The sequence below is a fragment of the Lynx rufus genome, unplaced genomic scaffold, assembly GCF_022079265.1.
Source record: "Lynx rufus isolate CCGP_SWC_20201006 ecotype Redwood Valley unplaced genomic scaffold, mLynRuf1.p SCAF_5, whole genome shotgun sequence".
Lineage (NCBI taxonomy): Eukaryota > Metazoa > Chordata > Mammalia > Carnivora > Felidae > Lynx > Lynx rufus.
The window spans coordinates 28,668,524-28,691,736 of NW_025814867.1; the positions used below are offsets into that span (position 1 = coordinate 28,668,524).

Below are 23,213 nucleotides of genomic sequence, written 5' to 3' on the forward strand. Positions count from 1 at the left end.
ATGTGGCAGAGACACAAAGTGAGCAAATGCTGTTGGAAAAATGGTGCCGACTGACTTGCTTGACCACAGGGCTGCCACAAACCTGCAAATTTAAGAAGTGTAAAAAGTGAAGCACGATTAAACAAGGTATGCCTTATATCTAAATTTTATCATTTCAATATGTAATCACAACTTAAAAAGTATTAATGAGGGATTTTACCTTTTTTTTTTTCATAGTAAGTCTTTAAAATTTGGTATTTTACAGTGACTCTGTTTCCTACTTTGGATTCTAAATTTTCAACTAAAATACTTCCTCCGTGTTTAGATTTCATAAAATTTACATTTGAAAAAGTAAATTCACATACCCAAGTTATTATAGGCGTACTTAAAAGTTTTCCAGTAACTAAGAATCAATAGTTAATTAAACTTTAAAAAACCTAAAGTTCCTCAGTGGCACTCAGCATAATTCAAGTGCTCAAGAGGTCCATGTGGCCAGGGCCGTTATATTGGGCAACACTGATTTAAAAAGCTGCAAGAATGTTTGCTTAGGATTTGATATTAACAGAATGGCATTCAGAGCAGACGGTTTTTAATCTCTCAAAACTAACTTACTTTCTTGTAGCTTCACCTATCCACTGTTCTCATCAACAGAATTAAAAATTTTGTTAATTACATTTTCTTATAATATGCCATGTTTTGTAGTAAGGTTTAAACTGCATTCGGATTTTATGTATAAATGTTTTCTGTTGAATTATGAAGAGGCTTATCTGCATTAAATGACTCCTGCAGCTTTCTCCAGTGCAAACACTGTAATACTAAAAGTGTTAACCCAATCCCTAAACCCAGTGTTAAAAAGGACACCAATATGTTTTTTACAGAACAGTGACTCCTTGGATATTTATCTAAATGGAACAATTTCTGAGAATCCAAAGGTGAAAATATTTTTATGCCTATGCAGTTTACTTCATTATCTCTTTACAAGCTGAATGTTTTAAAAATAAATGCTGAATGCTTAGGTGATAGACTGAATGATGGCAGCTATACAATTTCTTATTTAACTTAAACCCGTGTGACCCTTAAAATGATAAGACCCACTGATCAAAACAGATGCTCAAATCTTTACTGAAAACGAGCAGTTAATCCTGTGCTCAAACTGGTGCAAAAACAGAATGAGGTGCAAATGCTGGTGCTCGAGAAGTCTGTCTGGAGGTGAGATGCCGCTGCCTCCTACACCTTGGACCTCATGTCTCTGGCCTGGTCCTGCAGCTCCAGTGCCGCGATCGAGGAGAGGTGGACTTCATCGGGCCCATCTGCTATGCGCAGAGCTCGTGTTAGGGCATACCTGGAAAAACAAAAAGTGCAGGGATGGCAGGAGTTATCAAAGAGAAACCTACTTTAATGTCAGTCACTCTGATTCTAAGCCAGGACTATTCATTTTTGAAATCTTGCCAAGACGGTGATGAGAAAAAGCACAAAGAAAATCAAGGAAAGTAAGCCCAAGGGCTTGGAAATGCCATTTAAAGTTCTCGCACTGGGAAGAGGAATCTTAAGTGGCCCAGTGCAATGGGCTTAATCTCAGTCTTGGTTTGCTTTAGGGTTCTAGAAGTTGCTAGACCTAAGAGATACCTCAGGTAAGCCACAGGCAGTGAAGTTAAATATGTACCACTTCTATATGTAGTACTATATATTTAGTTCTTTCTTATGGTTAAAGATTTCTGGGAAAAACTGGTGGGGCACCAGATTCTCCAGTGTGCAAGAGAAGGTGGCAGGGGGCTGTGAGGTGCAAGGCAATGGAGAGTGTTCCTCGGCTCCCAGCCACCAGAATCTGGACCTGAGATGGTCGCTGGCCTGAGGCATCCCTGCAGACGTGGCAAACAGACCTAAGGACATACTTACGCCCAGCTCTGGGCTCCCTTTGCCATCTGTGATCCTGTGTGATCCTACTGGTTTCAGGGTGAACCCCTATGCCATTTCCTCGCTAGTCCACGAGCCCCAATGTGCCCAGTGAAATAATTGTGATCCTAAGAGCAACCATTTATTGCACCTATATTACCTCATTTAGCTTTGAACTATACTTTTAGTGTCTGTATTTTCTTCTTAAACAGTGTCGAGGCAGCTATAGATTTCTAGTCCCATTCCAAGCCTGTCAGATGAAGACGATTACTAAGTGACATCTACTCACATGGTAGCCAGAGGGTAGTCCTGGGAAACACCTGCGCCTCCACACACTTGGATCGCCCGGTCAATAATTTTGCAGACGGCCCGAGGGGCAGCCACTTTAATCATTGCAATCTGCATAAGCAAGATATAAGGTTTCTCTCTTCGACAATATACAATGTGGCAGAATTTTATATAATCTGTATTTTCTTTGTGAAATGAGACAAGGGAACTTTCCCACATTAATTCATCACTGAAACAGGATCTTTGTTGGCATCCATCAAAGAGATCCGTTGTAATGCCACTAATGGCCATATTGCAATCAATACATTCTGGAATGAGAGATCTTTTCCAAATCATATTTTATTATTTACAACTTGATTGTTTCCAAAAGGATTTAAGGCAGCTGATAAATCACATTCATCACCTTAGGGATCATAAAAAAGAATTCAAGGGGCACCTGCTTGGCTCAGAGCATGCAACTCTTAATCTCAGGGTTGTGAGTTCAAGCCCCATGTTGGGTGTGGAGCCTACTTAAAAAAAAAAAAGAATTCAAGAGCCTTCACTAATGAGTTCTCTTTTACCAATTTTATTGGCTTTTAGAATTAAACGATCATGTTCTTACTCCATGTAAGCCAGAAACATAAAGCAGGGAATGAAAGGAGTCTCTTATGAAACATTCACTATGTGGTAGCAAAGTGCTACACATTCTATGTCATCTTTGCCATTCTTCGCTAAACCCTAGGCCACAGGCAGAAAGATCAGATACTTTGCCCAAGGCCACATGGCTAGCAGAAAGTGACATACTGCGTACAATTCCAAGTCTGTGTAGTCTAGCATTTCCCTCTTCCTTGTTGCATCTCAAGAATACTGAAGATATTCTGCACCCTGAAAATCATTCCCTAAAACAGGCAAATGAAAGGAAAACTAGCAAGTGACCTGTATCTATAATCTTGAAAACCAAAATCACATGGAAACTTCCAATATTCTGAGTGCCATCAGGGTACCACGAAACCTGAAATGCCCAGTGGGTGAAAGAAACTGAAGAAGCCTTGGCAGATGGTGGTCCAAGGGGCCTCACCTCCTTCTTAGCACCAGCGCTGCCGACAGTGTCAATGCTGTGGGCGGCTTTCAGGGTCAACAAACGTATCTTCTCAATGGCAATGCGGCTTTTAGCAATCCAGTGAGCCACAACCTCCTGCAGGGGGGAGCAAAGGGCAACAAAAAGGAGGAGTGGATAAGTTGTGAGTCCACATCCAATAGAACTTTGTAGTTTGGTAAAATACTCCAGGCTATTGACTGTTCCCAAGCCTTACTCTATTTTTATTTTACTTTATTTTTAATTTTTTTTAAAATTTACATCTAAATTAGCATATAGTACAACAATGATTTCAGGAGTAGATTCCTTAATGCCTTTTACCCACTTAGCCCATCCCCTCCCACAACCTGTTTGTTCTTCATATTTAAGAGTCTCTTAGGTTTTGTCCCCTTCCCTGTTTTTATATTTTTGTTTCCCTTCCATTATTTTTTAATGGAAGAGTTGACTTACTTGATATATACCAGGCAACCACATACTTGTGGAATGCTACAATTAACATTGTTAGATTTTAGAAAGAAATTTTATTTGCTCAGAAAAATAATTTATTTTGGATATCTTGATGTCTAAAGTCAAGATGGCTGAATTGAGCAACCGTCTTATTGCTAAAACACTCCTCACTGGCCCTCCTGAATGCTAATCTCATAATCTCATTGAAACTTGGATAATGTCTGATGGTGGACCAGATTATAATCGAGATAATTCCCAGGACAATTTCAGTGTGGGGAAGGTGCAATAATAGTCCTTGGTTGTGTTGTTATTTAGTAACAATGACCTTTACCTTTGGTGAACAGTTCTATCAGTTGTACCCCACCTATAGATTGGTGTAGCCACAATCAAGATCTAGAACAATTCCATCTCCCCTTAAAGCCGATGCCCTTCTTTAGTCACACCCTCCCCAACCCCTAAACTCTCACAACCACTGATCAATTCTCAGTTATTATAGTTTTGGCTTTTTCAGAATGTCATACAAATGGAATCATGTAGCATGTATTCTTTAGAGACTGGCTACTTTCATTCCGCATAATGCTTTTGAGTGTCATTGACCAAGTTCTGTGTACCAACTGTTCATTCCTTTTTATGAATGAGTAGTATTCCATTGCAGGGATGTACCAGTTTGTTTAACCATTCACCTGCTGACGGATATTTGGGTGGTTTCTAGTTTTTGGTGATTATTAGCAGAGCTTCTATAACCATGTGCATACAGGTTTTTGTAAGACTATACTTTGCATTTTTTAAAGCAGATGTAGAGAATGGAATTATTAGATCATCTGGTAAATGCTTATAGGAAGCTGTCAGTTTTCCAGACCAGCTGTACCATTTTGCATTCCCACCAGCAGTTAATAATAGTTCCAACTGCTCTCAAAACCATCAGCACTTTTTTTTTTTTTAACATTAGTCATTTTAACAGTGAGCAGAGCTCTTACATGGTAGTTTAAGTTTGCATTTCTCTATGACTAATAATGTGGATCACCTCTTGATGTGCTTATTTGCCATCTATATATCTGCTTTGATGGCATGTCCATGTCATTTGCCCACTAAAATTGGATTGTTTTCTTACTGCTGTTTATTCTTTATTAAGTTTTTTTTTTTAATTTTTTTTTTCAACGTTTATTTATTTTTGGGACAGAGAGAGACGGAGCATGAACGAGGGAGGGGCCGAGAGAGAGGGAGACACAGAATCGGAAACAGGCTCCAGGCTCTGAGCCATCAGCCCAGAGCCCGACGCGGGGCTCGAACTCACGGACCGCGAGATCGTGACCTGGCTGAAGTCGGACGCTTAACCGACTGCGCCACCCAGGCGCCCCTATTCTTTATTAAGTTCTTTATTAAGGATACAAGTCAGTTGTCAGATGGGCAGTTTGCAAATATCTTCTCCCAGTCTGTAGCATTTTCATTTTCTTAATAGTAACTTTTCAAAGGACAAATGTGATTAATTTAAATGATGTCCAATTTGTCAATTTTTTTCTCTTATGGTTGCTCTTTTGGTGCATGTCTAAAAACATTTTGCCTAATCCCAGGACACAAAGGTTTTTTTTTTTTTTTTTTTTTAAATAGAAGTGTTCTAGTTTTACCTTTTACATTTAGATCGATAATATATTTAGAGTTAAATTTTATGTGAGGTATGAGCTTTAGGACAAGGTTCATTTTTTTTTTTTTTTTGCCTATAAATGTTCAACCTTTCCAATACCATTTACTGTAAAGATTAACCTTTCCCCATGAACTACCTTTGCACCTATATAAAAAATCATTTGACCCATATTTTTATGAGATTATTTCTGAACTCAGTTCTGTTCCAAAGATCTATGTGTCTTTCCCCCTGCTAATACCACACAGTCATGGTTGTTGTAGTTTACAGTAAGTTTTTAGATCAGGTAGTGACCGTATTCCTCCAACTTTCTTCTTCTTTTTCAAATTGTTTTGGTTAGTTTCTTTGCATTTTGTGTAATTTTTAGGACCAGTTGCTGATATCTACAAAAAAAGTCCTGCTGGGATTCAGATTAGGATTACATTAAATCTATAGATCAATTTGAAGACAGCTGACGTCTGTACTATTAGTTTAACAGTGCATGGACACAGTATTTCTCTATATTTAGGTTTCCTTTGATTTCTTTTATCAATTTTATAATTTTTAGCATTTGGATACTATATTTGTTTTTTAGATCTGTGTTTTAAAAGTCTATTGTAAATAGTATTTTTTGAATTTCAGTTTCTAGTTGTTCATTCCAGTTGTTCAAAAAATGGATTTTATGTATTGATCTTATATCTCATGACTTTGCTCAACACAGTTCTAGGAAGGTTGTTTTGTTTGGTAGATCCCTCGGGATTTTCTAATAATCATGTTGTTTGTGAATATGGGCAGTTTTACCTCTTTGTTTCCCTTAACTATATGCTTTTTTTTTTTTTTTTTTTTTTGGACTCACTGCATTGGCTAGGACTTCCTCTATGATGATAAATATGAGTAGTGAGAGTAAACATCCTTGCTTTGTTCCCAATCTTGGGGGAAAAGCATTTAGTCTTCCATCATTAATTTTTCAGATGCTCTGCACTGGGCTGAATAAATTCCTTTCTATTTCTAGTTTGCTGAGAGTTTACATCATGAATACATGCTGAATTCTGTCAAGTGCTTTTCTGGATCAGTTGACATGATTATGTGCTTTTTATTTTTCAGGCTAACATGGCAGATTACAATAATTTTTTTCTTAGGAATTACTGAGTATGAATCAGCCTTGCATTCCTGGGATAAACCTTACTTGGTTGTGGTATACTATTCTTTTTATATATTGCTGGACTTTATTTCCTAATAGGTTTTTGCATCTATATTAGTCTAGTTTGTTCTTATCTGGTTTTGGATTAGGGCAATTCTGGGCTCGAAATGAGTTGGCAAGTGTCCTCTGCTTCTACTTTCTGGAAAAGACTGCAGAGAATTGGTGTTATTTCTTCTTTACCTGTTCAGTAGCATTTACCAGTGATACCATCTGGGCCTGATGATTTCTTATTTCAGCAGAGTTTAAACTATGAATTCAACTGCTTTACTAGTTGCAGAATACTATGGTTATCTATCTCACCTTCAGTGAGTTTCAGTAGTTTATGGCTTTTGAGAACTCAGTCAAGTTGTTTATGTGCTCTGCACACATGCCTCATTGTGTGGGTACACTCAGAAACACTACAGATAAATCAAAATGGAATTCTAAAAATGGTAACCTAATCTAAAGGAATCAGGAAAAAGAAAACAGAAATGAAAAACAGAACCAACACAAAACAAAAAAATTAAATGGCAGACTTAAGACAAAGACTGATAGAGTGGATTGAAAAACATGACCCACCTAAATGCCATCTAGAAGAAATTCACTTCAAATATAATGATATAAGCAAGATGAAAGCAAAAATAAGAATAAAAAATATATAGTATAGAAACAATCAAATGAAAGTAGAAACAGCTATATTAATATCATATAAAGCAGACTCTGAACAAAGAAAATCACCAAAGATGTAGAGGGTTATTATACAATGATAAAAGGGCAAATTGTAAATGTATATGCATCAAACAGTGGAGCTGCTGAATATGTATATATAAAACAAAAACCTGATAGAAACCAAAGGAGCAGTAAACCAATCCACAATCCTTGTTGGAGACTTTAACACCCCTCTCTCAACTACTGAGAACAACTAGACAGAAAATCCGCAAGAATATACAGCAATTTAACAACACTACCAAGCAATGTTCCACCCAACAACAGAGTACACATTCTTTTCAAGTGTCCTCAAACATATAATAAGATAAACCATATCCTGAGCCATAAGACAAATCTCAACAAATCTGAAAGAAATGGAATAATACAGACTTTGTTTATAACCACAATGGGATCAAACTAGAAATTAACAGAGGAACAGGAAAATCTCCAAACGCTGGAAAAATTCATGTGTTAAAGAAGAGTCTCAAAGGAAATTGAAAAAGACACTGAGCTGAATTGACATGAAAACACAATATATCACAATCTGTGGGACACAGGTAAAGCAGCACTGAGGGAAATTTATAGCACTAAAAACATACATTAGAAAAGAGGAAAAGTCTCAAATTAATAATCCATGCTATGGCCTCAAGAACCAAAATAAAAGAGCAAAATAAATCCAAAGAAAGCAAAAGAAAGTATATAATAAAGAGCAGAAATCAGTAAAATTGAAAAAAAGAAAAATCAATAAAACAAAGATCCTGTTAATGTTAAACCCTAATATAACAATTATATTGGATAGTTTTATGTATTAATAATATATTTTATATTCTTTGAAAAGATCATTAAGAGCAACAGGCCTCTAACAAGACTGACAAAGGAAAAAGTAGGCACAAATTACCAATGTTAGGAATGAAACGGGGGATATGTCACTAAAGACCCTGCAGACATCAATAGGGTAACGAGAATATTATGAACGTCTCTAAACAACAAACTTGACAGCTTAGATAAAATGGACCGCTTCTTCAAAAAACACAACCACCCACAATTCATTCAATATAAAACAGATAAGTTGAATAGCCCTATAACTATTAAGGAAATCAATCTTCAAAAAAGCTACCTCCTGGACCCAAATCTCCAGGCCCAATGGGTTCATTAGAGAACTCTTACCAAATGTTTAAAGATGAATTAACACCAATCGAGACAATCTCTTCCAGAAAGTAAAAGAGATGGGAAAACTTCCCACATCACTTTGTAAACACAGTATTATCCTAATATCAAAATCAGATAAAGACAGTACAAAAACAAAACAAAAAACTACTGACCAATATCCCTCATGACTCCACATTCAGAAATCCTTAACAAAACATTAGCAAGTAGAATTCAGCAATATATAAAAAAGAATTATACACCATGACAAAGTTGGGATTATTTCAAAGATGCAAAGCTGGTTCAGTATTTGAAAATCAATTAATACACTCTACCATCTTAAAAAGGCTAAAGCAGAAAAATCACATGATCATATAAATCAATGCAGAAAAATCATTTCACAAAATTCCATTCATTCATGATAAAAGATAAAAATCCTCAGAAAACTAATTACAGAGGGGAACTCAATGAAGAATATCTAAAAAAAAAAACCTATGGCTTGGAGCGCCTGGATGGCTCAGTCGGTAAGCATCCCACTTTGGCTCAGGTCATGACGCGGTCCGTGGGTTAGAGCCCCGCGTCGGGCTCTGTGCTGCCAGCTCGGAGCCTGGAGCCTGCTTCGGATTCTGTGTCTCCCTCTCTCTCTGACTCTCCCCTACTCGTGCTCTGTCTCTCTCTCTGTCAAAAATAAACATTAAAAAAACCTATAGCTAACATTATTACTTAATGTTCCCCTAAGATTGAGAACAAGGCAAGGATATACACTCTCTCCTTTCTTATTCAATAAAGTGTTAGAGGTTCTAGCCAGTGATATGAAGCCAGAAAAGGAAATAAAATATATACGTATCTGAAAGGAAGAATTAAAACTTTCTCGTACTTGGAGATGACACCATGGTCTACAAAAAAACAAACAAAAAACCCACCCAATCTACAAAACTAATAAGTGAGTTTGGAAAGGTCACTGAATTTTAAGATAAACATACACAAATCAATTATATTTATATATACCATTAATGAACACATGGACACCAAAATTAAAAGCACAGTATCATTTATAATCACTCAAAAAACTAAAATACTTAGATGTAAATATAACAAAATGTATAGGATTTGTATGCTAAAAGCTACACGTAGATGATAGCAAGAATCAAAGAAAAGCTAAATAAAGTGGAGAGACATACTGTGTTCACAGATTAGAAGACACAACATAATAAAGATGTCATTTCTTCCTAAACTGATATATAGGTTTAACACAATTCCTATCAAAATCTCAGGAGGATTTTTTGAAGCCATAGACAAGATTATTCTAAGTTCATATGGAAAGGCAAAGGAACTAGAATTTTGAAGAGAATAAAGTGAGATGAATTAGCCATCCTGATTTTAAGATTAATTATGTAACTATGGTAATCAAGACTGCATGGTATTGGCAGAGGGGCAGACATAGATAAAAGAATACACCAGAGAACCAGAAATAGACCCACACAAATATGCCTAATTTTTGAGAATGATGTAAAACAATTCCATTAAGGAAAGCTAGCCTTTTCAACAAATGGCGCTGAGCACGTGGACATCCATAGGCAAAGAAATAAACCTTGACCTAATTCTCATATACCTTATACAAAAATTAACTCAAAATAGATTGCAGACTCATAGAAAAAATTATAGAAGAAAATCGTCAGGATCTAGGGCGAGGCAAAGTGTTCCTAGACTTGAGACTAAAAACACGATCCATAAAAGGAAAACTGACAAATTAGAGCTCATCAGAATGAAACAATTTTGGTCTATGAAAGACCCTGTTAAGGGGATGAAAAGATGAAAAGATAAGCTACAGAGACAGAGAAAATATTTGCAAGTCAATATTTAGCGATGGAATTAGCTAGAAAATATGAAGAACTCTCCAAATTCAGCAATTAAAAAGCAAAACACACACACACAAAAGCCAGGAAGAGCATGAGCATAAGACATGAATCAACGAGGATAGAAGATGGAAAATAGTCACATGAAAGATGTTCAAACATGACTAGCCATTAGGAAAATATAAATTAAAACCACAATGAGTTATTACTATAAACCTATTGGATGGCTAAAAGAAAATTAAAAACAAAACAGTGACAACACCATATGCTGGTGGGGATGTGGAAAAACTGGATCATTACTACACAGCTGGTGAAAATGAAAAACAGTATAGTCACTCTGGAAAAGAGTTTGCTGGTTTCTTTAAAAACGAAACATGCTACTACCACATGACCCAGCATTCTTGGGCATTGATCCCAGAGAAAAAAAAGACTTATGTTCACACAAACACCTGTACATGAATGTTTATAGCTGCTCTAATTGTATCAGCCACAGATGGGAAACAACCCAGATGTGCCTCATCAGGTAAACAGCTAAACTGTGAGAATCCATACCAAAGAATACTACCCAGACATAAAAAGGAACCAACTATTGATACACATAACCTGGATGAATCTCCAAGAATTATTAGAGTGAAAAAAAACCAACCCCAAAAGTTTATATACTATATGATTCCATTCTTGAAATGATAGAATTATAAAAATGAATAAGAGATTAAAGGTTGTCAGGGGTTAATGAGGAGGTGAGGATAAGAAATGAGGAAGTGGGTATGGCCATGAAAGGACAAGATGAGGGATCCTTATGGCAATGTAAATTTTTTTTTAAGTTATTTACAGAGAGCGCGCACAGAGGGGCAGAGAGAGAATCCCAAGAAGGATCCACACTGTCAGTACAGAGCTTGATGTGGGGCTTGAACTCATGAACTGTGAGACCATGGCCAGAGCCAAGATCAAGAGTTGGATTCTCAACCGACTAAGCCACGCAGGTGCCCCAATGATGGAAATGTTCTAGATCTGGACTATATCAATGACAATATCCTGGTTCTGACTTTGTAGTCTAGTTTGGCAAGAGGTTACCATTGGGGGAAACTTAGGAAAGGGAATAAGGGATCTCTCTGTATTATTTCTTACATCTGTATGTGAATCTATGATGACCTCAAAATAAAAATTTTGATTAAAAAAAGTTGGTACTTGTTTCTTAATTGTCTTAGTAAGTTTTCTCCATTGGTAAAAACTTCGAAGAGAAGTGGGAGGTAAGTGGAGAATAGGGGGACCAAAACTTATCATAAATCCCACAAGCAAGCAAACATTGAGAATTCAGCACTGAAACTCAGTAGACAATAACAAATGCTTCTGGTTAACCGTAGGGGTTTTTGTTGTTGTTCCCAATCCTAGTCATAGAACTGCTATTTACAGTAGAGAACCATATTTGTCAAGTTTGACCAGCAGCCAATTACAGTACAATTATTTGAGCCACGTTAACCTTCCACAGTCATTTTTATGCTTGGTTATGTTTGTGCTAGTACATTTCTTAAACAGTGGCTATTTGATCAGTTTCCCTAAAACAGAGATGTTCAATATGGTAGCTGCTACTAACCACATGTGGCTATGAGCATTTGAAATATGCCTAGTCTGAATTGAGATGCATTACAAGTGTGAAATCTACAACCAATTTAGAAAAATGGGTATTTTTTTAAAAAGAAAGTAAAATATCTTATTAATAATACTTTTATATTTCATGTTGAAATGATAACATTTTGGATATAGTGAGTTAAATAAGATATATTACAAATATCAGTTTCTTCTGTTTCTTTTTACTTTTAAAAAATGTAGTTGATAGAAAATTTTAAATTACATTTGTGTGTCACCAGTATATTTCTATCGGATGACTCCCTAGAGGTTGAAACCAGGCTCTGCATTAACAATTTCAAACAAGGCCCAGGGGTAAGTGAGTATATTTTTGATGGCTGTAAAGCTGGGTGATTATAACTTCATGAACAGACTACAAATACATTTATTTCTTAGCTTTGGAATAAAGGAAAGTGTTCTCAGCTGGGTCTCTATAGACCCTAGATTTGCTTAAAAGCATTAAGTGGATAGAAACTGAGTGCTCTAAGGAGTTGTCAGATTTATTTACTAAAACAGAATTTTGATACAGAACTTTTTGCTTTAGTGCCTGGAATAATTTAGAAGGCAGCTGGAAAGAATCTCCAAATTCATGGAAATGGAATGTTACTTTCATAAATTGAAAAAAAATCTGGCTCAGATTTTTGTTTATGATATGCCTCCACATCTCTTTTGCTTCTGCCAGATTATTTTCTTTGTGCCAAGTGCAAGAAGTTTCCAGTGAAGGGAGGCATATTTTTGAAAAGCTGGGGCTTGTTCTGCTTGATACATTAACTTACAAAAAGCAGGAGGGAAATCTCCCTCTGATACAGTGTTAAAAACATCTCTCATGAAACTTAAGCAGAGTGCTTTTATGTGTTTAAGAGGTCTGTGGGGCAACCTCTCTGTGCCCGCCCTTCATCCTGCGCCGGGGTTTGGGTGGCAATCTTGAAAAGAGAAAAGTGTATGTAGGAAGTGATATTGATGCCACGAGCAACTCTTTAGCTCATACACAGAGCAGCACGGAGTTGTATCCACAACCCCAAAAGTTCATACCTTACTTTCTCCTACGGTGTCCATCCAACAGCTGAACCCTTGCCCTCACCATATATTAAAAGGGTTCCCCACAGATTACTCCCAGGTGTGCACCATAAGATAGGCTGTATTTTCCCATAAAACTGTGTTACAACTAAATTACAGATATGCTGAATAATATCACAAAAAGCAAACATAGCCTACAGGAATTTAAAATAAAAAATATACTACGAAATTTTAAAAGATGCTCACAAATGTACTTGACAAGGGGACCAAAGTACTAAAACACACGTGTCCAGCAAACACAAACACAATTCTACCACCCCACTAAACCGTTAGCATCCTAAGTACTGAATATGTAAAAATAATTTTTCTTGCCTTAAAAGTTACAAGGGTTTTTGGGAGATGATTTGAATATCCCACTTCTCTTATAAAGTTTTCCAAGGAAGTTGGAATGACAGTTTCTTTTCCCTCTTGATAAATATTCTCTAATTCTGACTATACTGCTCACATGTAACTATATTGTTTACTCTGCTTTGTAAACAACAGACTTAGCAGTACATAATTTATAGTTGGGAATTCAAAAAATCATGAACATCCCACCAAATACTGATCCCATTTCTACTTGCAGTTTTCCAGTGACAGGGAACTCACTTCCTAGACTTCCTAGGAGTTCGGAATCTAGAAGTGGGGGCAAGGATGCTAAGGATAAGGGATATGGAGGAGAACAAAGAAAGGCAAAGAATGGCAGTCCATTCCATGTTTTGATCTCTCTCCTTTTACTGAGCTTTAGGTTATTTTCCTATATTTCCTCACTTACTCCCTCCAGAAAGCCAAAGAACAAGGCCAATCCTTCTTCTTTATGACAGCCTTCTCCACAGAGAAGTGTTAATGTACCAGGTTCTCTAGAGAGCAAGAATCTGAGAAAGTTGAAGGGATTGTCCATACTGTTTACACTGAGGTGTTGAAGCACTTTAGGAATTATTTAATCTTTCACAAAGCTAAAGATCTCCATCAGACTATATTTAAGTACAGACATAAATATACTTTATGGGGGAAAAACCCATCTTATTTATGTAGAGGAGATCTCTCTATGACCAAGTAATGCTATTTTGTTTCAAGGTCAGTAGCGCACGGGGCTACAATAAACTCAAGTAAGTAATCATCCTTACATGTGAAAACAGTTTCTTGTTAAAGGCCACCCTTTTTGTTGCCCGTTCACACATGATCTGCAAAGCACGTTCTGCCAGACCTACTATTCTCATACAGTGGTGGATTCTACCAGGTCCAAGGCGGCCTTGGGCGATTTCAAATCCCCTGCCTACACCTATAAGAAAGAAAGAACATGAAAGTGACCACAGCTATTTACTTTGTTATTTAAATAAATGTTGAGAAAATGATGAACTGCCCTCAATGAAAATGGCATTCTGGTAGGAAAAAAGTCAGTTCTGTAATAATGTTCATTATTTGTAGAACTTTTTTTTGTGGGGAGAGGGGGACTAGAAAATCTTTTTTTTGTTTTTAATTTAAATCCAAGTTAGTTAACATATAGTGTAGTATTGGTTTCAGTAGAATTTAGTAGTTCGTCACTTACATATAACAGCCAGTGCTCATCCCAACAAGTGCCCTCCTTAACGCCCATCACCCATTTGGCCCATACTCCCACCCTTCTCCCTGCCAACAACTGTCAGTTTGTTTTCTGTATTTAAGAGTCTCTTATGGCTTGCCTCCCTGTTTTGTTGTTTTTTTTTAATTTTTCCTTCCTTTCCCCTATGTTCATTTGTTGTGTTTCTTAAATTCCACCTATGAGTGAAATCATATATTTGTCTTTCTTTGCCTTACTTCATTAGCATAATACACTCTAGTTCCATCCATGTTGTTGCAAATGTTGAGATTTCATTCTTTTTGATTGCTGAGTAATAATCCACTGTATATAGGTACAACATCTTCTTTACCCATTCATCAGTCGATGGACATTTGGGTTCTTTTCATAATTTGGCTATTGTTGATAGTGCTGCTATAAACATTGGGGTGCATGTGCCCCTCTGATCTCTATGTTTTTTAAACCAAGTCCCTTCACTAGGAGTTTGGAATCTAGAAGCGGGGGCAAGGATGCTAAGGATAAGGGATATGGAGGAGAACAAAGAAAGGCAAAAGAAAGAGAGCTTGTATCCTCAGGACTTGGCAGGCAGCAGGGGTTTATTGAGTGGATGGGGTGAAGAAAACAAAAACCTTTCTGAAAGAGGTACCACTTGAGATGTTCTCTGAAGGTTGGGTAGGATTCCAATAAGCAAGAGGGTCAAGTCATTCCAGGTATTCAGTATGCAAAGTTATTTATGATTCTAATGTGTTTGTATGTAAGACTTAAATTCAGAAAGTACTGTGAGGTTTTCTTAAAACAAGTAGAGGCCTGAAGATCATATTTTAGGAAACAGTGTGTCGCTCTGAATTGTGTATTTTTTGTATTTAGCTAGGTTTTCAATTAATGTGATATATAAAACCATATCAAACACTTAAATAAAACATTATTCCATGTAAGAAAATCCACCAAATGGAAAAATGTTCTCTTACAAATGGGGTAAGAGGGAAAGGTATCTAAGAGGGAAAAATACCTAAATTAAGGTAGACTTCATATCTTTTCCAGATTTAGACCTGAAAATATTTTAGTACACAGTACTGGAGAGTCATTTTTCCAAAGTTATCTCACCTAATATTATATTGGTGGCAGGAACTCGTACTTGATTAAAATGGATCTCAAAATGTCCTCCATGTAAATAATCTATAAAATAGAAAATATAATTTTGAAGATCAAAATGGGTTGACCAAAAAATACTCGTATGTAATTAATAATTACTCAAAAGAAGTCCAAGTTAAAAGCCTCATATGTCACAGATATTCCTAGGTAGATCTTGAGCTCTGAACCCCTAGCACCCTAGAACCCAGAAAACTCAACTGTTCCACTTCGAAGAGATTTTAGAAATCATTTGATCCAGAGGTTTTCAAACTCATTCTCTGAAGTTGTAGAGTTACTAGAAGGGAAGGCATTTTCATACATCTAATCAGATCATTATTGTTTGATTATTGCTTCTTTTCTGAGACTTTTTTTATGTATGGCCTTCCACAGAAAATTATGCTTGGAAAAAAAAAAAAAAAGCTTCCAATAGTTCAAAAGTCGAAAGTGAGTAATGTGATTCAGGTTTCTTATTTTATCATTGTGTAAACCAATGCCCGGACATGCAAAGAGCCTGCTCAAAGGGACAGAACAGGCTCAGCACAGACTGGGCCTTGAGGTATGTGTTCTCCCAGTCCAGGCTTGTTCACTATGTGTTTGCCTCTGGGAAATGCTGGCATTTGACAGAGAATGGGAACACATTCACACTCTGGTCTACGTCACACCGCCCACCCTTCCTTACTGCCTCCCCAACCCCTGGTTCTGGAGATAATCTCATGCTAACTCCACACCCTTTTCCTGTCAGAATAGACATTAATAATCAACCTTCTCTACAATTGTTTCTTTTGGCCTTGGGCATGGGGAGTTGGAGAGGTGCTGGTGAATTTGTCTCACTGCAAATTCAAACACAGGCTCTGAAGTGGAGGTTATTTCCAGGCAACCTAAATTATAAATCCATTTTGGGGGGTCTTCAGGCTATTGCTCTGCAACCCAACCAATTCCCATTCACAATTTGCTCCAGTGAACTTGTTCATCACCTTCTTGCAAACGACACTTAATCTGTGGGTGCATCCTATGGAAGGTGATGCCAAATGTTCTCTAAAACTCTAAGTCTTTCATCTGCTACTTGAACATTTTTATTAGCCATATTCAACAATAAAGAGAAAGCCAGGGTCACCACAGAGCCTGAGGTTCAATAAACTTTTCCATAGCATTTATTACCTGCTAACTTGCTATAATTTACTTATTTACATGTTTGTAGTTATCACCTGTCTCTTTCCCCTATCATGTAAGCTCTATGAGGTCAGAGATCCTAACCTATTGTGTTCACTAATGTATTCTAAGCACCTAGAACAGTGGTCAGCCCTCAATAAATACTTGCTGAGTGAATTACCTGAGCAGCAAGGCAACAACGAACATGAGCTTGAGCTGGGTGGCCAGAAACAAAAGTATCCTTGCTTCTTAGAAATTCTACCCAAGCACAGAAGAATGGAAAAGTTTTGCATTCAAATCAATCATAACTCATTGCTTATTTTTTAAAGTACATTTTAGGGGTGCCTGGGTGGCTCAGTTGGTTAAGCATCTGACTTTGGCTCTGGTCATGATCTCACGGTTTGTGAGTTCAAGCCCCGCGTCGGGCTCCGTGCTGACAGCTCAGAGTCTGGAACCTGCTTCTGATTCTGTATCTCCTCTCTCTGCCCCTCCCATGCTCATGCTCTGTCTTTCTCTGTCTCTCAGAAAAATGCCAAAAAATATTAAAAAAAAAAAAAAAGATTAAAAAAAATGTTTATTTGTTTATTTTGTGAGGGTGAGGGGAGACAGGGAATCCCAAGCAGGCTCCACGCTGCCAGTGCAGAGCCCAATGCAGGACTTGAACCCACGAACTGTGAAATCATGACCTGAGATGAAAACAAGTCAGACGGTTAACTGACTGAGCCACCCAGGTGTTCCAGAACTCATTGCTTATTAATAGCCCTTGCAGTTTGATTGGTTAAGAAAGCTAAACTTGAAGATAAAAGTGAATTTCATTGTGGATTATGTAGATTTAATTTTTCTAAGTCTATTTCGTTAATCCATTTTGCTGGATGACAAAGGGATGAATAGCAGCCAGAGTTACTGTTCCTTGAATACAATCTACCCTTTCTCAAAAGTAAACAAAGTGAGGTCCAGTGCTGTATAAGCTTTCTTTATTTGCTCTATTCTGAGTTCCACTGACATTTATGTATGTATGTATGTGTGTGTATGTGTATACACACACACACACACACACATATATATTTCCCCCCCCCCCCACCACTGGCATTTATATTAAGATAGTTGTCAGCACCAAAGGATTTCTAAGAACACATTTCCTATATTATAATGCTGTTACCTTCAGTGTTACTGCATATTCCTGTCTTCCTGCTAGCTAATGCATGCTTATCTTGGTTGAGTACTTACCCATATAGCCAAAAACTGACAAAGGCCTTATTATTTCTACTCCAGGTGTGTTGATAGGAACAAGAACCATGGTGTGTTGTTTGTATCTGGTTAAAGAAAAGCAGATGTTAGGAAAAGCTTGCTATGTGGAAAAATAAAACAGATGCTAGGTGGAGTTGCAATTGTCATTTTTTTTTTTTTTTTTTTTTTTTTTTTTTGTTACCACGTAATCATGTAAGCAATGATGTCTGGAATGGGAATTGTGTAAAACGCATACATCAGGCACAGTTGGATGCAGGCTGTATTTGGGAACAATAACAGTGATAAGTTGAAAATAAGTTAAAGTTATTTGATTGAGGCTTCTCGTTGCTCAGAGTGGAAACTAGGAACTGATATACAGTATCAAATGTTGCAAGACTATCGCCTTTGATCTAATCACTTAATTACTTACAGACAGTTCTGAAAATTTCTATAGGTCTCATAATCTGACCCAAACAGATTTGAGGATTCAGCAACACTTTTTAATACAAGAAATTCCACACTGAAGAATGCATAGAAACACTCCCTAAAATGTTCCTAGATATAATCTTACAGCAAAACAATTGTGAAACACAAATGTAACATTAATCTCATAATATGCTTTATATTATTATGATTTGTAATTCTAAATGGTGCATTTTAAGTAAATTATATGGGTAGAAAGAGTAGTTCTTATTGCCAAATAAATTTTTCAATCACAATTATTTTATTACCTGGCTGCAGAGGTATTTTTAGTTCTTCCCAAAACAATTGCAATTGTGCACTTTGGATTCCCAGCTCCTAAAATCAGGGAGAAAATAAGCAGAATACATGATAAAAAGAAATTTTTAGTCTGACATTTCACCCTAGAAGTTCTAATCCTTCCAAGTTTATCTTGCAAAAAAATAGGAAGAAAATCCTTGATTCATTAAAAAATGCTTATGTATAAAACTGTACATCACCCAAGAAAAATGATCAGGCAAAGCCAAGAATGGACTTCATTAATGAAAGCTGATGCACAAAAATAATCAGAAGTCAAAGCCCCGAAACGGCTGCAACCCTTAAGGACGGCTGCCCCATTCATACTATCGTGGCCTGTTAGAAAGGTTGTGAAATTCTTCTAGTGTATCTCGTCCTGTTTAGATCTCATATTTTCTGACATATGGACAAGAAAAAAATTTTTTCAGTTTATTTATTTGGAGAGAGAGTGACAAAAAGTGAGGGTCAAAGAGAGGGAGGGAGAGCGAGAATCCCAAGCAGGCTCTGCCCTATTAGCCCCATGTAGGGCTCAGATTCATGAACTGTGAGATCATGACCTGAGCCAAAATCAAGAGTTGGAGTTACCCAGGCGACCCTGGACAAGAAAGTACTCAAACTCATATGATATTAACTACCCAACCAGTGGCTGAGAAAGATATCATTTCCCCAGGCATGAATTTGGGTGAAGGTTCATTGGTCTGAGGATCTCAGTACCTATCCAGACTACGCCATCTGGTCTAGATACACTAAGGAGAAGCTGAAGATGGTTTACCACATATATAAGGTTGTCCACATATATAAGGCTCTCATTCGACCATCAGTAGGCGTAGGTTCTCATGTTTTATTTATCAAAGGTTAGGAATTTGAAATATAAAGTTATTTTCATTTTATTATTATTTATTATTTTTTTGAGAGAGAGAGAGAGAGTGAGAGTGAGTGCACTAGTGTGGGTAAGGGGCAGAAGGAGAGAGCAATTTTTTTTGAGAGAGAGAGGGAGAGAGAGAGCACACAAACGGGGGAGTGGAGGAACGGTGCAAGAGGGAGAGAAAGAGAATCTTAAGCAGGCTCCATATTTAGCACAGAGCCCAATGCAAGGCTTGATCCCACAACCCTGGGATCATGACCTGAACTCAAGAGTCAGATGCTCAACTGACTGAGCCAGCCAGGTGCCCCAGAGAGACAGAGAGAATCTTGAGCAGGCTCCATGCTCAATCCCACGACCCCGGGATTATGACCTGAGCTGAAATCAAGAGTCAGATGCTTAACCAACTGAGCCATCCAGGTGCCCCTTTATTTTCTTGTAGTTTGTGATCATACTAGGAGATGTATGTGCTGAGATCTGTGTTATTTGAAATATGCATGAATATTGTTTAATTTATAAATTAGGCATAGTAAGAGATAAACAACTACAACTAACAATAAAATAGAACAATTAAAACAACGTACTATAACAAAAGTTTGTGAATGTTGTTGATTAGGCAAGAAGTAGGGACCAAGGCAAGCAGAGATAAAGAAACAGAAGGATTAAAGTCAAGAGTAAAGTTAGAGAAAAGGGGTTTACTTTAAACCCCAACACTCACATTTGAAATTTTAAAATTCCTTACAGTTGAGTATCTGGCTCTATAGAAGAAACAAATGAAATAGAATGTACAGTTATGGCTCTTGTGTTTTCATTCTATCTGAGGAGATACGAAATAAATAAAAAACCATACAGTGGAAACAATCTAAAATTTGCTAGAGTTCAGAATGGAAACTGAATTGGTAGCTTTTCTAAAACCAACTTGGAGAGATTCAAGATGGCATAAATGTATGTTTGTCCCCCATTGCTCCTGAGATTCCACTGAAATAAAAATATTAAAGTACAATGAAGGGATTACCATAACAGAAAAGGAAGTAGAGAAGGTGAGGGATAGAACTGGGGGTGTTGGTGGTGACCAACGGATGAGAGATTTCAATAAATATCTAGGAAAAAGATAAAGGCAAGTTGACCAATGAAATGGGCAGAGAAGTCAGTCCAGAAAATGATGTATGAAACTGTAAAGGGAGAGGGTTCTGGCCCCAGAGTCAGAAGGTATGACTGAGAAGCAAGGCTACAAAAGGGGAATAAGTTCAAGATTGGCAGATGTACCAGGTAGCACTTCTACAGGCACATATGTAACCTGAAAAACAGAAGTGTGTAGAATGTTACCAAAAAACTGGATAAAGTTATTCTGAGACTTGGAGGCTATAGCTTGAAAGCTAGCTTCCAATCAGCTGACTCTAAACTGAGTCCCAGCACTGCACCACCAAAAGTTTCCTTATGTAATTCCCACCCAGGAGAGGAACATGGCTGGAAAAAATCTCTGTGTTAATAAAGGGGAAAAACTCTACCACCTACGCTTCCTTTTCTCTTAAGTATGAACAGAAAACCAAAGATCTGTAGTATGTGAAGAGAGCCTGCCTGCAGCATTAAAGACAATGAATGCCTAAGATAAATAAACTGTAAATTTCACTATAGAGTAACAAAATAAAACAAGAGAGAACCTAAACAAAACAAAATGAGCCAAAGCAAACAACAAAAACTCTAGTTGATGTAATCAGACAGATTTGAATGTATTGCAGCCATAAAACCAGAAGAGGATGTTATGAAACAGGAACAACCAGAGAACAAAACAAAAACTCTTAGAGATTAACATATGGTGGCTAAAAACCTATAAAGTTTAACAGAAGCACTAAAAATCAAATCAAGTAAATTTCCCATGAGCAAAGGAAAAAGTCAGAGACTGAAAATAGGAGAGCAAAGATCAGAGACACTTAGAGCAAAAATATGGAGTCCTAACATCACAGTAAGACGCCAAATAAAGAGAAAACAGTCCCTCCCCCCCAAAAAAGGGAGAAAGATGAAGGGAAGAATTTATCAAAGAAACTTAAAGAAGAAAGTTTTCTAAAACTGAAAAAAAAAAACAACCCTTCAAATTAAAAGGACCACTGACTGGCAAGAAGAATCTATCTCTAGACACATGCTTGTGATGTTTCAAAACATCAACAATAAAGAGAAAATCCTAAAGGGTTTCAAAAAGAAAAAACAAGCAACCTCTAAAGGAATGAGGATTAGACTTGCATCAGATTTCTCATCAGCAACAAGAGATGCTACATAGAATGAAGAGTTCCATCTGTTGATTGATACTATTGATACCATAGTGTCAATCTCCGTTAAGGCAAAATAAATACCTATCCAGACACATAAGATCTCAGATAATTTGACTTATTATGCATTTTTTCCTCAAAAAGTTAAGAATGTACCTAAGCAAAGGAAGATATAGGATCCAAAAGATGGTAGATGCTAGAAAAGTAATCTATGGATATCCAGGATAATTGTACTGAAATATGCCCAGAAGATGTTCAGTCCAGATTGGAACAGGATTGAATGACGACTCTAAGAGAAAGGTCTCCAGAAAGGGGAAAACTCACTAGAATCACAGGTACAATTTATTTATTTTTTTTTTTTTTTAAATTTTTTTTTTTTTTTCAACGTTTATTTATTTTTGGGACAGAGAGAGACAGAGCATGAACGGGGGAGGGGCAGAGAGAGAGGGAGACACAGAATCGGAAACAGGCTCCAGGCTCTGAGCCATCAGCCCAGAGCCCGACGCGGGGCTCGAACTCACGGACCGCGAGATCGTGACCTGGCTGAAGTCGGACGCTCAACCGACTGCGCCACCCAGGCGCCCCTCACAGGTACAATTTAAAGGCACAAGTGTGTATGTGTAAAGGGGTATAGGTGGGAATATAATATGATACAAGTAAAAAATGCAGTGAAAGAAAAATGGCAATTAGAAACTCCAGGAAAATTGGGGAGCCTGGGCAGCTCAGTTGGTTAAACATCCAACTCTTGATCTCAGTTCAGGTCTTGATCTCAGGGTCATGAGTTCAAGCCCCACATTGGACTTCACACTGGGCATGAAGCCTACTTGAAAGAAAGAAAGAAAGGAAGGAAGGAAGGAAGGAAGGAAGGAAGGAAGAAAGAAAGAAAACTTCTATTTACATAGTCCTATAAGGCAAGTGCTCTTGTTGGTTTTCAATGTTTATAGTCATCCTGTGGTCAATCATGATATTGCAAGAAGGAACATAAATTTAGTAATCTTGAAAATGTAAAAATAGACGCTGTGGCTGACATAGGGTACAATACGGAAGGGAGGGATAAAAGGTAGAGACAGCAGTAAGAGTACTCATATTCTTATGTTATAAAACAGAGCTTGAAGAGATTCTGTCAGATGAGGATGTAGAGGAGAGATTTAGAAGTCATTTCAAGGCTTAAAAAGTAATCAAAAATGTAAAACAATAAAATAAATATCTAATTAGGAAAGGGCAGGGAGTTACAGTACAAAGAACCAAAAGTTTAAAATTCTAATCCCCTCTACTCTGTATTGTGAATCATACATGTAAAGTAAAATATATTTAAGGTTAAAATATAATTGTTTTATTACAGTTTTAAAAGAATTTTTAAAGTTTATTTATTTATTTTGAGAGAGAGAGAAAGC

The 23,213-nt window shown here is 37.1% G+C and overlaps 1 protein-coding gene across 1 annotated transcript in view; it reads right to left on the reverse strand.

Annotated features, from left to right (window-relative positions):
• Position 1: 1 nt before the first annotated feature.
• The window catches only part of ACAD11 (acyl-CoA dehydrogenase family member 11), a 91,371-nt gene continuing 68,159 nt past the window's right edge, over positions 2–23,213 (reverse strand). Inside the window, exons 14-21 of the mRNA XM_047099005.1 lie at positions 18,669–18,735; positions 17,938–18,023; positions 15,535–15,606; positions 14,000–14,154; positions 3,218–3,334; positions 2,162–2,271; positions 1,075–1,321; positions 2–82 (exon numbers count right to left, since the gene is read on the reverse strand). Coding sequence (XP_046954961.1) covers positions 1,207–1,321; positions 2,162–2,271; positions 3,218–3,334; positions 14,000–14,154; positions 15,535–15,606; positions 17,938–18,023; positions 18,669–18,735 — 722 coding nt within the window. The 3' untranslated portion in view covers positions 2–82; positions 1,075–1,206. The remainder of the gene's footprint in view (positions 83–1,074; positions 1,322–2,161; positions 2,272–3,217; positions 3,335–13,999; positions 14,155–15,534; positions 15,607–17,937; positions 18,024–18,668; positions 18,736–23,213) is intronic.